The sequence below is a fragment of the Oryctolagus cuniculus genome, chromosome 4 (assembly GCF_964237555.1).
Source record: "Oryctolagus cuniculus chromosome 4, mOryCun1.1, whole genome shotgun sequence".
Classification (NCBI taxonomy): Eukaryota; Metazoa; Chordata; class Mammalia; order Lagomorpha; family Leporidae; genus Oryctolagus; species Oryctolagus cuniculus.
Window position 1 is genome coordinate 8,679,890 of NC_091435.1, and position 14,754 is coordinate 8,694,643.

The 14,754-nt window shown below is 53.8% G+C and overlaps 1 protein-coding gene across 7 annotated transcripts in view; it reads right to left on the bottom strand.

Annotated features, from left to right (window-relative positions):
- Positions 1 to 14,754, bottom strand: part of DOP1B (DOP1 leucine zipper like protein B) — a 119,383-nt gene that overhangs the window by 101,614 nt on the left and 3,015 nt on the right. For all 7 annotated transcript variants that reach the window (XR_011387689.1, XR_007914535.2, XM_051833576.2 and 4 more), the window contains exon 2: positions 11,460 to 11,624. Coding sequence is in view for 5 of the 7 variants with exons in the window: in XM_051833576.2 (XP_051689536.1) it covers positions 11,460 to 11,597 (138 nt within the window). In the remaining 2 variants the exon portion in view is untranslated. The remainder of the gene's footprint in view (positions 1 to 11,459; positions 11,625 to 14,754) is intronic.

The following is a 14,754-nucleotide window of genomic DNA, read 5'->3' on the forward strand; positions in this document are numbered from 1 at the left end:
CCTCAAGCCCAAAATGAACGTGTCTACACAGTGGGCTCCTTCTGCAGCACAGAACCCATTCCAGGCCCCTCCCCTGGCTGCTGGAGGTTGCTGTCCACCTTGGGTGTTCCTTGGCTCAAGGTGCACCCTCCCCATCTCTGCCTGCACGTACACGTGGCGTCTTCTCTCCGAGCAGGTCTGCGTCTGTGTCCGAATGTCCCCTTTAACAGGGACACCGGCCGTGCTGGATCAGCGCCATCCCCGACTCCTTTTTGCTTGATGACCTCTGTAAGGACCCTCTCTTCAAATAAGGACACTTTCGGAGGCCCTAGGGGTTAGGACATCAATGTCTCTTTTTAGTTGGAGGCCGCAGTTCAACCCCTAAGAACCACATGGTGGCCACGGGACACTGGGCCAGTCAGGAAACCCTCAACAATAAGACAGGGCTGCTGACCGGACAACCTCACGTGGGTAGTCAGGGTCCTTGGCAGTGCAGAGCCATGGCCCTTTCCTCTTATGTGAGCTGTGCAGACACGGACATGAGAGGTCGGGAGGGGCAGGCACTGTGGTGTAGTGGGAAAAGCTGCCGTCTGCAGTGCTGGCATCCCACATGGGTGCTGGTTCGAGTCTCGGCTGCTCCACTTCCAATCCAGCTTTTTGCTATGGCCTGGGAATGCAATAGAAGATGGCCTAAGTGCTTGGGCCTCTGCACTCATGTGGGAGACCTGGAAGAAGCTCCTGGCTTTTGGGTCAGTGCAGCTCTGGCCATTGTGGCCAGAATTCACTCTCACTCTCTCTCTCTCTTTCTTTTTTTTTTTTTTTTTTTTTTTTTTTTTTTGGACAGGCAGAGTGGACAGTGAGAGAGAGAGACAGAGAGAGAAAGGTCTTCCTTTTGCCGTTGGATCACCCTCCAATGGCCGCCGCTGCAGCCGGCGCACCGCGCTGATCCGATGGCAGGAGCCAGGAGCCAGGTGCTTTTTTTCCTGGTCTCCCATGGGGTGCAGGGCCCAAGCACCTGGGCCATCCTCCACTGCACTCCCGGGCCACAGCAGAGGGCTGGCCTGGAAGAGGGGCAACCGGGACAGAATCCGGCGCCCCAACCGGGACTAGAACCCGGTGTGCCGGCGCCGCAAGGTGGAGGATTAGCCTATTGAGCCACGGCGCCGGCTTCTCTCTCTTTCTCTCTCTCTCTCTCTGCCTCTTTGTAACTCTGCCTTTCAAATAAATAAATAAATCGCTAAAAAAAGAGAGAGAAAAGAAAAAGAATGGTCAGGAAGCCCTGCTCAGGAGCCTGAGCTCAGGGCCCAGCCAGACTGGGTCTGAGCCTTCCCTCTGCCGTTGACTGGCCGTGAACTTGCACAAGGTGCTTAACCCAAGACCAATTTCAAGACATGCTGTAGGTATTACACAATGAGTCACAGCCAGTCCTCGGCACACAGCAGGCACTCTGAATGTCAGCTGTCGTGGGCGGGGCCGAGGGAGGGACTGGCAGGGTCACCCGCCTTCCCACAGATACCAGCAGATTCTGCAAGGTGGCTGCTCTAACTCGCTGCCCAATCACAGCAACTGGGAATAAGCAGCACAGCCAGGAGGAGACAGTGGGGGGCTCCTTGGATAACACCGCAACAAATGGTTGTCCTTGTCATCTTTCACCCAGCCCAGCGCTGCACAGGGGGCTGCAGCCAGTGAGCAGACCTCGTCAGGGGAGAAAGCATTTGGACTCTCCCTTCCTGCAGCATGGGAGGGAATGAATGAAAGAGGAAGACTCGTTTTGCATCCTGTGTTCCTGGAAAGCCCTGACCTGGCTGAGGATGGGTGTTGGTGGACAGCAGGATAATCCGGCAGGGATGGTGAACCTTGTGAGCCTGCTTAACTGCCAGTGCTGCGAGGGCCTGCCCAGGCCTGCTCCCAGGCCAGGCCGCTCAGCACTGCTGGCTTTGCCCACACTCTGTGTGTGTGTGTGTGTGTATCTCTTGTGCACGAGTCTCCTTCATCATCAGGGTAAGAAACAAAACTATGCCAGCAACAGGCTGTACTTGGGATCCACGCACTTCCGATCGATGCACCGACCACCCAGCGCCCCACACTGACGCAGCACCACAGCGGACGCAGGGCCAGGAAAACCACAGCAGGAGGGGGCAAGAGTCTGCCAGGAAGGGCATCAGCTGTGCCACGGGTGAACAAATTCCCATTCTATGTTCTCATCTGGAAACCAGGGTGAAGTGTCAGGTAACGCATACAAAGAGCTTCAAGGCGTGTCACCAAGTGAGTGGTGGCTACAGCAGGTGTCGGCAGGCTGACGGATGGGGCTCGCGTTTCTGTCCCATTTTGTGTCAGGGAGACCAGCAGCTGCCTGGTCCTCGCCCCAGGCCTCCTGAGCACCACACCTTGTACCACAAATCCCACAACACACGGACCTGAAGGCTGAGGCTTCTAACTCTTGGGATGTCAGTGACCATGCTAAACTGCACGCTTCAAGATGGCTAGGATGGCAAGTCTCATTCTACTACAATTTAAGGAGAAAGAACAATGACAGGTCAGGGCCTTGTTCAAAACACAGCACCCAGCAAACAGTCTGGGGACCTTGAACTTGGTCTACTGCTTCCCCAAAGCCTGCTCTGTGCAATGAAGAGTTCCACTTGGAGTGGGCATGGGGGGCACAATGGCATCCACACCTCCCACCTACTCCAACCCCTCTCCTCTCCTACCTCTGTGGGGCGGTGCCCAGGGGTCAGCCTTGGGCCTCATCACATGGGGCCTCTTTGCCAGATCTGACACAGACCAGCCACCTGCTTGCTCTCCCTGTTCTCTGGACCTCCCTGTGCCTGCCCAGTCCCTTGGGCTGGTTCCTTCCTTTTCTTCTCACTGTTGGGAGCCCCAGGCCTCCTCTTTTCTGTCTATGCTCACTCCCGTCTCAGGACTGTCAACACGCATGCCTCCTGCTAACTCCCTCATCCGCCATGCAAGTCCAGCCTCAGACCTCAGTGCCCGTGGATGCGACACGGGGGCGTCCCTGACAGAGTGGAACATCCCGCAGTGAACCCTGAGCCACCTGCCTGCCTGGGGGCCCATGGCACCATGGCCTCCCCATCTCGTCCTTCTGGCTCTTGGGCCAAGCACCCGGAGGCACACCTGACACTCCCCTTTTCTCTCCTCCTTCCCTTCTACCCCGTGTCTGATATGTGAGCAGATCCGTGGGCACACTATCAAAGAGCATCTGGAACCAAGCACTACTGCACTGGCCACCGGCACCACAGCAACGGCTCCTGCCTGTCCTCCGCCCACTCTCCCCGCCCAGCACAGTGGCTGGACTGTGGCTCACGCCCCGGGGGAAGCCAGGCCACCCCACTCTGCTCGACTCCCCCAGCCCCCAGCCCAGTCAGGACCTCAGCTTAACAGGGGCTTCGAGGGGCAGGTGCTGTGGCCTAGCAGGCTAAGCTACTGCCTGCAGTGCTGGCGTCCCATGCGGGTGCCTGTTTGAGTCCCAGCTGCTCCACTTGTGATCCAGCTCCCTGCTAATGCACCTGGGAGGGCAGTGGAAGATGGCCCAAGTGCCCGGGCCCCTGCACCCACACGGGAGACCCACCCAAAGCTCCTGGCTTCAGACTGGCCCAGCTCTGGCCATTGCAGTAGTCTGGGAGTGAACCAGTGGATGCGAGATCTCTGTCTCTCCCTCTTTCTCTGTAACTCTGCCTCACCAATAAATACATAAATCTTTTAAAAAACAAAAACCAACCAACCTATGGAACCTGAGTTCAGGCCAGACGGTGCCTCTCCAGCTTCACCCCCTTGTCCCCGTCTTGCCTGCTCCATGAGCCCTGGTCTACCACGCGCCTGGCCCCGGGTCAGATGGCAGCTTCTCAGCAGGGGGCTCCCGGGTGACGTCATCTCATAAGCTGCACTCCCCTCCACTCACGGCCCCTCCCTTCTCGCCTGCGCCCACGACACTCAGCGTTGCCTACGTCCTGAGTTCTGTTCACTGTGCTTCTCCCCCACCACACTGGACAGCGTGCAGGGTCATGTCGGTTTTGTCCCCTGACGACCCCGATACCTAGAAGGAATGCAGCTGGGGCCAGCGTTGTGGTGCTGCAACAGGCTAAGCTGTGGCCTGCAATGCTGGCATCCCATGGGGATGCTGGTTAGAGTCCCAGCTGCTCCACTTTCAATCCAGCTCCCTGTTAATATGCCTGGGAAGGCAGCAGGAGATGACCCAAGTGCTTGGGCCCCTGTACAGGGAGACCCAGCTCTGGCCATTGTGGCCATCTGGGGAGTGAACCAGTAGATGGAAGATCTCTCTCTTTCACTCTCTCTCTCTCTGTTTCCCCTTCTCTCTGTAACTCTGCCATTCAAATAAATTAATAAGATCTTTAAAAAATCGCATTCATCGTTTTTATAATTTTGCCTACCTCAAAAAGTGTATGTTTTAAAACAAGTCAAAAGACATCTTACATTCACAAGTTGGAAAACAATACTGTTAAGAAGGCAAACTTGGGGCCAGCACTGGGGCATAGTGGGTAAAGCTGCCACCTGCTGTGCCGGCATCCCATCTGGGTGCCTGTTCAAGTCCTGGCTGCTTCACTTCTGATCCAGCTCTCTGCTGTGGCCTGGGAAAGCAGCAGAAGATGGCCCAAGTCCTTGGGGTCCTGCACCCATGTGGGAGACCTGGAAGGAGCTCCTGGCTCCTGGCTTTAGATCGGCACAGCTCCAGCCATCGCGGCCAACTGGAGAGTGAACCAGCGGATGGAAGACCTCTCTATCTCTCTGCCTCTCTTTCTCTCTCTGTGTAACTCTGCCTTTCAAATAAATAAATAAATAAATAAATAAATAAATCTTAAAAAAAAAAAACAAAAACAAAACGACAAACTCCCCACTGTGATCCACAGATTAGGGCAATTCCTATCAAAGCCCAAGTTGGATTTTTTTTTAATAGAAATTGATGTGGGTCCTAAAATTCACACAGACTTGCAAGAGACCTTCAATAGCCAAAATAATTATGAAAAAAAAAATCCAATAAATTTGGAGGTTTGTCGCTCCCCGTCTTCGTGGAGGAACGACACAGGACCCTGCGCTGTTCTTTCGTCTGCTCGGCCCTCCCCGGGTTTGCTGCTGGTTCTTCCCGGGTTGGCTACTATCCCTTCCACCTCCGTGGAAGGGCAGTTCCCCCTGGCCACATTCCCCACTTCCGCAGGGGAGCGGCACACCGCCGGCCGGCTCTCTCGGGGGCTGCACAGGTGTTCCCCTTAGATGTTCCTCATAGATGTTCCCGGTGCATGCCGTCTCTCTCCTCCTTTATAGTCCTCCTCCGCCAATCCCAACTCGGCTGCCCACACGCCGAGTACGCTGCTCTCCTCCAATCAGGAGCAAGTCCTACAGTTTATTAGTTGAACTGGAGGCAGCTGTGCGGAAGCTGTTTACTCCTCTCCCAGCGCCATATTGTGGGAGAGCAGATGCATAGAATAAGTCTTAATTCCAGTAACTCAGTCTAGTCCGGTTTGCTCCCCACAGATCCCCCTTTCTTTTTATTTTTTGGCGTTGATACGCGCCTGTCTTTGGTGTCCCGCGGCACACACTCTGCTCTACTTGCTAGAGTTGCCACAGGCTCTTACAAGTCCTATCAGGCAAACCGAATCCGGGTCCTCTCTTCGCCATGTTGTGAGGAGGTTTTTAGGCGCTGATGCGTGCCTGTATTCGGTGCCCTGCAGCGCATGCTCTGCTCTGCCTGCAGGGGCTTACAAGCTCTATCAGGCAGACCGAATCCAAGCCTTCTCATTGCCTTTTTGTGGGGAGGCCTTACTGATGTTAATTCGTGCCTGTCTTCGGTGACCTGCGGCGCATAAGCTGCTAGCCGCCGCAGGTGCTCATCGTGCTCATCGCCTCACTTAATCAGGCAGACCGAATCCAAGCTCTCACATTGCAGTGTTGTAGGGAGGCCTTTCTATTTCTCTATTTCTCTATCTCCGGGCATTCCTATTTCTCCCATTTTACTTCTATCTTCCAGCATTCCTATTTCTCTCATTTTACTTCTAAACTTCCCGCGGCTTCTCTTATCCCCGCGGTTTCCCGGCGGCGCTCGCCCCGAGGCTGCTTCTCGGCACCTCGCCCCGCAGCAGCTTCTCAGCACCTCGCCCCGCCCCGCGGCAGCTTCACGGCTCCGCGCGGCTTCCTGGCGCCTCGCCCCGCGGGCGGGTTCCCGGCTCTGCGCGCACGCTCCGCGGTCTCCACACACTTCGCGCCCGCACCACGGCCTCGCGCCAGCCCCGCGTTCCCCATCTATTCACGCCCCGTGCTCTCTCTGCACGCGGCGGCTTCCGCGAGTAACACAGCGTAGCTTACGTGTCCGCCACTAGCATTCAATCTAAGTTCCCCGGACTAACCTGGCGAATTCCAACCTGGCGGCCCACGTCTCTGCCTCTGGTTCCAGATCTTCGCCTCTTGCTTCCCGGGGTGACTTGAAGAATTCCAAGGTGGCTTACGTATCCGCCTCGGCCTGCACTCGCGGCTTCATCCTCCCTAACATTTTTCTCTACCCGGTATGTTTCCCTAAGTTTTCTTCCAACAATATTCCTCTCATTTCTCCTGGCTTCTCCCCACAGTCCGTATCCGAGTCCAAGCCTCCTCCAGGTTTCACTTTCGCTTTCAATCTCCTAGCTTCCCCGCCATAGTCCGCATCCGAGTCTATGAAAGCTTTCACTTTCGCTTTCAATCCTAACTTCTTTCCCACAGTCCATATCCGAGTCTATGCCTAGGCTTTCAATAGCTTCTTCCGGCACCTATTTCGTCCGGCTTTTCCCTAGGCTGTTTGCTAGTCTCTCTCTCCGGTATTTTCCCAGTTCTTCCCGTTTCTTCCCTCCTAAGTTTCCTATCCGTCCTAGGTTTCCTATCCGAGTCAGGTTTCCTATCCGAGTCACGGCACCATTATGTCGCTCCCCCTCTTCGTGGAGGAGCAACACAGAGTCCTGCCTAGGCTTCATATCCGAGTCACGGCACCATTATGTCGCTCCCCCTCTTCGTGGAGGAGCAACACAGAGTCCTGCCTAGGCTTCATATCCGAGTCACGGCACCATTATGTCGCTCCCCGTCTTCGTGGAGGAACGACACAGGACCCTGCGCTGTTCTTTCGTCTGCTCGGCCCTCCCCGGGTTTGCTGCTGGTTCTTCCCGGGTTGGCTACTATCCCTTCCACCTCCGTGGAAGGGCAGTTCCCCCTGGCCACATTCCCCACTTCCGCAGGGGAGCGGCACACCGCCGGCCGGCTCTCTCGGGGGCTGCACAGGTGTTCCCCTTAGATGTTCCTCATAGATGTTCCCGGTGCATGCCGTCTCTCTCCTCCTTTATAGTCCTCCTCCGCCAATCCCAACTCGGCTGCCCACACGCCGAGTACGCTGCTCTCCTCCAATCAGGAGCAAGTCCTACAGTTTATTAGTTGAACTGGAGGCAGCTGTGCGGAAGCTGTTTACTCCTCTCCCAGCGCCATATTGTGGGAGAGCAGATGCATAGAATAAGTCTTAATTCCAGTAACTCAGTCTAGTCCGGTTTGCTCCCCACAGAGGTTTTCAACTTCTTGATGTCAAAACTTACTACAGAGCTACAGTAATCAAAATAGTGTGGTACTAGCAAAAGGACAGACATATAGATCAATGGAAAAGAAACGGGTCCACATACAAACCCAGGTATTTATGGTCAATTGATATCAGTGACGGTTCCAAGACCATTCAATGGGAAAACAGCAGTTTCTTCAGCGCATGGTGCTGAGACAGCTGGATTTCCACAGGCAAAGGAATGGAGCTGGATCCCTCCCTCACACCACACAAAAAATTCACTAAAAATGGATCAAAGACCCAATGCAAGAGCTAAAACTCTAACACTCTTAGAAGGAAACACAGGGGAAATCTTGATTTTAGGTTTGGCGGTGGTTTCTTATGTATGATACCAACAGCACAAGCAATAGAGAAAAAGATAAAGTGATCATCAAGATAAAAAGCCCACACGCAAAAGCACACTTTCGAGAAAGCAAAAGGCAGGCTGGCGCTGTGGCGCAGCGGGTTAAGCCAATGCTGAGGATGTAGGCATCCTACATCAAGCGCTGGTTTGAGTCCAGTTGCTTTCATTCCAGTCCAACTCCCTGCTAATGCACTTAGTAAAGCATCAGAAGATGGCCCAAGTAAGTGCCTGGGCCCCTGCACCCACGTGGGAGACCCAGAGTTCCTGACTCCTGGCTTTGAATAGGCCCAGCCCAAGCCCTTGTGGCCATTTGGGAGTGAACCAGAGGACAGGAGACCTCTCTCTCTGTAACTCTGCCTTTCAAATAAATAAATAAATCTTTAACAAATAAACAATAAAAAAGCAAACAACTCAGTTTAAAAGTGGGTAGAGTATTTGAAACTGCTTCCAAAATGATATACATATTGCCAATAAACTCATGAGAAGGTCTCCAATGTACTAGCCACTATAGAAATGCAAACCAAACCCACACTAAGGCACCATTTCATACCCATTAGGACAGCTTTTCAAAAAACAATGAGGGGCAGGCACTGTGGCATAAGGGGCTAAGTTACTACCTGTGATGCTGGCATCTCATACAGGCGCCAGTTCGAGTTCTGGCTGCTCCACTTCTGATCCAGCTCCCTGCTAATGTGCCCGGGGAAAGCAGTGGAAGATGGGCTAAGTGCTTAGGCCTCAGAACCTATATGGGAGACCTGGAAGAAGCTCCTGGCTCCTGGCTTCGGCCTGGCTCAGCCCCAGCTGTTGTGGCCATTTGGGGGAATGAACCAGAGTCCGGAAGATCTCTCTGTCTCTCCCCCTCTCCCTACCTCTGTAACTCTGCCTTTCACATAAGTAAAATAAATCTTAAAAATTATGTTTTGAAAAACACTGAAAACAAATGCTGGTGAGAGTGCAGAGAGAATGGAGACCCCAGGCGCTGCTGGCCGGTGTGCAGGGTGACCCCACCACTGAGGACAACAGGCTGAGGCTTCCCCCTAGGAGGTCACGGGGTTTTCATGAGACCCAGGGATTCCACTCCTGAGCGCGTACCCGAGAGAGCGGCGGACTGGTGTTTAAACAGCGCCCTGGACACGATGTTGACGGCATTTCTGTCCACAGCCGCACGATGGGAACCTGCAGGTGCAGCAGCTGACGCGGGGCGAGGAAACGTGACCTATTCATACCACGGAGCATCACCCGGCCACACGGAGGAAGAAAGCTCTGTGGCACGGTACCACACCGAGGAGCCTTGAGGACAGTCAGCCCGACACAAAGGACACGCAGGGCAGGATCCCACTCACGTGAGATGTCCAGAGACAAGGGGCTCGGCGAGGGAAGGTGGTGGGGGCGCTGCTTAATGGGGGCGGGGTCTCCTTTTGGGGTGACTAGACGGTGATGGCCATACCACACTGGGGACGCACTAGAAGTGCTTTAACCACACACTTTAAAGCAGATGGTACCTTTTACACCTATAAAGAATGCAGACAAAAAATGACGAAGACTCTGCCCCTTCACCAAAACTGGGCTGTACTTAGACTGCAGGTGAGCTGAGTGCCGCGAGGCGGAACATCCAGAACCTGACTACGCCTCAGTCCCAGCCGGACGCGCCTCCCTCCCCTCAGCGGCAACCTGAGGGCTGCATCCGGGGACCCACGAGCTCTCTCGCTCTGCCTTCCTGTCTGAAAGGCAGCCCCAGGGCGGACACGGCTGTCCACCCCGGGCAGCGCCCAGCCACCCCATGTACATGTCGTACACAAGCTCTCGTGGCCACGAGCTGTAACCACCCCCATCTCACCTGGGCCTGACAGCCATGTGCCGGGGCTGGGCGGCTGCCCGGGCAGTGTGCTGGGGTGAACCTGCTCACCCTGTTCACTCACCCCTGCTCCTCGGATGGGGGAAATGGAGACAGTCCCTGTCTCGGTGAGGTTTGCTGGCGTCCCCTGGTGTGCCTGCCCTGGGGAGCTGAGGGCAGCAGAGTCCAGGTGGGCCTCGCCCAGCTCCCGCCTGACATGTGGTCCTCAAACTTAAGTCTTGGCCTGACAGCAGCAGAGCCAAGCAGAGCCTCTTTGAGCCCAGATCTCCTCCAGCTACACACCAGGCGGTGAAGAGTTACCGTGGCACCCTCCTGGGCAGGATGGGGAAACCCAATGGTCCATCCACAGGTCATCCAGAATTCGAGATCAAGTTCACAGCTGACCGGTCTTCCCAGACCTTGCCCTCGTCTAAGCACACACACATTCACACATACTCACTCTTAGACACACACACTCACACTCACACTCATACCCACACACTTAAGTTCTGGGTAGATTCACCCAGTTCTGGGTAGATTCACCCTTTATTCTTCTTGGAGTTACCAGTTAGCAGTAAAAAGGTCAAAAAAGTAAACCAAAGAAAATGCAGTAAAAGAAACCAAAACAAACCAACCACAACCCCCAACCTGTACATAAAGAAAACCTCTGAATAACTATGGGACCACTTTAAATTTTTCTTGTCTACACATAAATATTGTTGAGAAAAAGACTGTCCAACTACGAAAAATGGAATTAAAAATGTTTATTTTGGTACAAAAATTTTTTAAAAAAGATTTATTTTATTTAGAGAGAGAGGGAGGAACAAAGAAAGAGATCTTCTATCTGTTGGTTCACTCCCCAGATGGCCACAGCAGAACTCTACCCAGGTCTCCCATGTGGGTGCAGGGACCCAAGAACTTAGGCCATACTCTGCTGCTCTCCCAGGTGCCTCAGCAGGGAGCCTGACTGGATACAGCAGCCAGGACTCAAACAAGTGCTCTGATATGGGTGGTGGCTTAACCGCTGCACCACAATGCCAGCCCCTGGTATAAAATTTCTTAAATCCAGGCATATACGGGGTCTTTAACAAGTTCACAGAAGATGTGTACTATGAAAACACGAGGGGGCAGGTGGTCAGCTTCGAGGTTAAGATGCCCGTGTCCCACACTGCCACACTGGGGTTTGGTTCCTGGTTCTGGCTCCTGAGTCCAGCTTCCTCCTGATGCAGACCCTGGAGGCCAAGGTGACGGCTCAGGTAATTGGTTTCCGCCATGCACGTGGGGAGCACAGACTGAGTCCCTGGCTTCTGTCTTTGCCCCTGGCCCAGGCCTGGTTGTTTTGGGGGACTGAATCAGCAGATGACAGTTCTCTGTCTCTCAAATAAATAAATACAAATAAAAAAATTATGTAAGCATTTCAAAAAATTTCTTCACCAAAATAAACTTATCTTCTAATTCTATTTTGGATGGAATTTTTAATTCCATTTTTTTGAAGTATGCTTGTACTTCAACACTACGTATCATCCTATGCTCAGAAAAGTCTGGAAGGAGTTAGACTCACAGGTTAACAGCAGGTAACCGTGGGACAGCATCATGTGGCTTCTCTTTTGTGTATTTTCTGATCGCAATCATCACCACGAATTCCTTGTAATAAGACAATTACGTCCCCACCTGTCAGCTCTGCTCACGGTGTCCGCTCCACATACCTTGTTGAGCTTGCCAAGGGAAGATATGAGATCGGCCCATTCGCTCGAGGACTCAAAATTCCTCAGAGCCTTTTCAATCCCCGAAGCATAATTTCTGTATCTGTAATCATTTAACAGCTCCTGCTCTTCCGGATCCATCTTACATTCTTACAGTGAAGAGAGTATCTAGAAGCCAACAAGAAGTAAATTAGGCCCCTCTTCAAGGACACAAGTGGTCCCCAAGCCACAGCTACAGAAGACCCGAGTCCCCAAGCACTGCCGTGCACAAACACCCGGCGGGCCAATTCAAACATTTGGCAAGGTCTCTGGGCCTGGTGCTAGGGCACGTGACAAACAGCTCCAGCCTCACGGGACCGAGGGACAAGTGTAGGGGGGCGGAGACGGGCAAGAACGCTGGGGTTTGCTGACCTGGCGTGGCGGCTACAGTGGGGCGGCCCCTCTACCGCAAGGCATTCACACAACCCATGGAGAAGACCCTGACCCCAACAGCCCCTTCAGCAACTCAATCCCCCATGACTAGACCAGCAGACTGGAAACAGTCCACAAGCAAAAGCAGGCAAAAGGAAAATAGAACGCGACAAAAACAAGGACGTTAGGGTAGGGGTCCGACGGCAGGGCTGTTCACTGCCAGTGGACACTATTAGGTCATGGGGAGGAACGGAGTGCTGACACGTGTCACCACAAGATGAGGGACAGGACACAGCAATGACACGTGTCACCACACAGATGAGGGACAGGACACAGCACTAACACGCGTCACCACACGAGGACCGAGGGGAACACATGCTAACATGTGTCACCAGAGGACCGAGGGGAACACACACTGACACGCGTCACCACAGAGGACTCAGGGGAACACACGCTGACACGTGTCACCACACGGAGGACCGAGGGGAACACACGCTGACATGCGTCACCACACGGAGGACTCAGGGGAACACACGCTGACATGCGTCACCACACGGAGGACTCAGGGGAACACACGCTGACACGCATCACCACAGAGGACCAAGGGGAACACATGCTGACACGCGTCACCACAGAGGACCGAGGGGAACACATGCTGACACACGTCACCACAGAGGACAGAGGGGAACACATGCTGACACACGTCACCACAGAGGACAGAGGGGAACACACGCTGACACGTGTCACCACACAGAGGACTCGGGAACACACACTGACATGCATCACCACACGGAGGACTCAGGGGAACACATGCTGACACGCATCACCACAGAGGACCGAGGGGAACACACGCTGACACACGTCACCACATGGAGGACTTGGGAACACACGCTGACATGCGTCACCACACGGAGGACTGAGGGGAACACACGCTGACACGCATCACCACAGAGGACCGAGGGGAACACACGCTGACACGCGTCACCACATGGAGGACTTGGGAACACACGCTGACACGCGTCACCATACGGAGGACTCAGGGGAACACACGCTGACACACGTCACCATATGGAGGACTCAGGGGAACACACGCTGACACGCATCACCACACGGAGGACCGAGGGGAACACACGCTGACACGCATCACCACATGGAGGACCGAGGGGAACACACGCTGACACGCGTCACCACACGGAGGACCGAGGGGAACACACGCTGACATGCTTCACCACATGGAGGACCGAGGGGAACACACACTGACATGTGTCACCACATGGAGGACCGAGGGGAACACACGCTGACACGTGTCACCACAGAGGACCCTGAGAAGGAGCACGTAAGGACGCGGCCTGGCAGACTACATGATGCGTTCCTCCATTTCTGTGAGAGCTCAGAGGGGCAAATCCGCAGGGCTGCCAAGCCCACGAGCAGTTCCCTGTGTCGGTGGATACTGGCCGGAGCCGCCAGCGCACAGGGCATCTTTTGAAGTTATGGAGGTGTGTTACAGTTGGATCACGCTGATGGTTGTGCGCATTTGTAAATTTACTAAAAAATGTATTATATACTTGCTTGAATGAGTTTTGCAGACTGTAAAGTATAATTGAATTAAGCTTTTTAAAAAAACAAAAGCAGGGGAGTGTTGTGGTGCAGGGGGTTAAGCTGCCTGCAGTGCCCACATCCCATATGGGAGCAGCAGTTGTAGTCCCAGCTGCCCCACTTCCCATCCAGCTCCCTGCAAACGCGCCTGGGAAAGCAGTGGGTGATGGCCCAAAGTATCTGAGTCCCTGTCAGCTACATGGGATCTGGGTGGAGTTCCTGGCTGTTGAGGTGTTTGGGAGAGTAAACCAGTGGAACAAGATCTCTCTCACTCTGCCTTTCAAATACATACATAAATCTTTAAAAATGAATAGAAAACAAAACGGGAGCAAGTATTTGGGATGCCTGCAGCCCATACCGGAGGGCCTGGGTTCAAGTGTCAGCTCTGCCCAAAATCCAGCTTCCTACTAATGCTCACCCTGGTGTCAGCAGGCGACGGCTCTCACCCCCATGGGAGACCCAGACTGAGTTTCTAGCCCCTGGCTTCGCCAGCTCAGCCCCAGCAGTTGCAGGCACGTGGGTGGGGAACCAGTGGATGGGACTCTCTCTGCCTCTCAGATGAATAAACAACCACAAAACTAAACCCCCGGTTCTACCTGTTCAGGTGCTCCTTCTCCACCTTGCAATCCACAGGACCTTGCATTCTAGACTTCTCCTTCGTCACCTGCCACATCCAACGCACACGTTCTGGGCTCTCCTTCCCAAACACCTACTGACTCAGTGGTGCCCCATGCTGTTCAGCCGCTGTGCAAGCCACAGCACAGCTCCCGCCGTTGCGGCCATCTGTGCAGTGAACCAGCAATGGAACACCTCTCTCTCTGTCTCTACCTCTCCCTGTAACTCTATCTTTCAAATAAATAAATCTTAAAAAAAAAAAAAAGAAAAAAAAATAAAGCTTATCACTGCCATGTTTAACAGTGTCTCTGCTAAGCTTCCAATAAACCCAACGTCTCCGCTCCCCTGCCTACAAGGCCCAGTGACTTCTCAAGCCCCAAGACTGTCTCTTGCAGCCTCTGCTCACGCGGTGCCTCTCTGCAGAAATACACCGTACTATGCACACACTCCCACAAAGAAAGGCTGCCCTCTCACTCCTGCAAAGACCTGTAGGAACAGCCACCATGCTTTTAAAAAACTATTAAGGAAAGGAAGGTAACGAGAGGGGGTAGTCTATTGTGCCAAGTAAAGACTAAGCAGTTGGTACGTTCAAACCATCCACAAGAATTCCAGAATTTCCAGGAAATTCACAAGTCTGGAATCGAGCACTTGGGACGCACTGCTCGCAGTCTTTCCC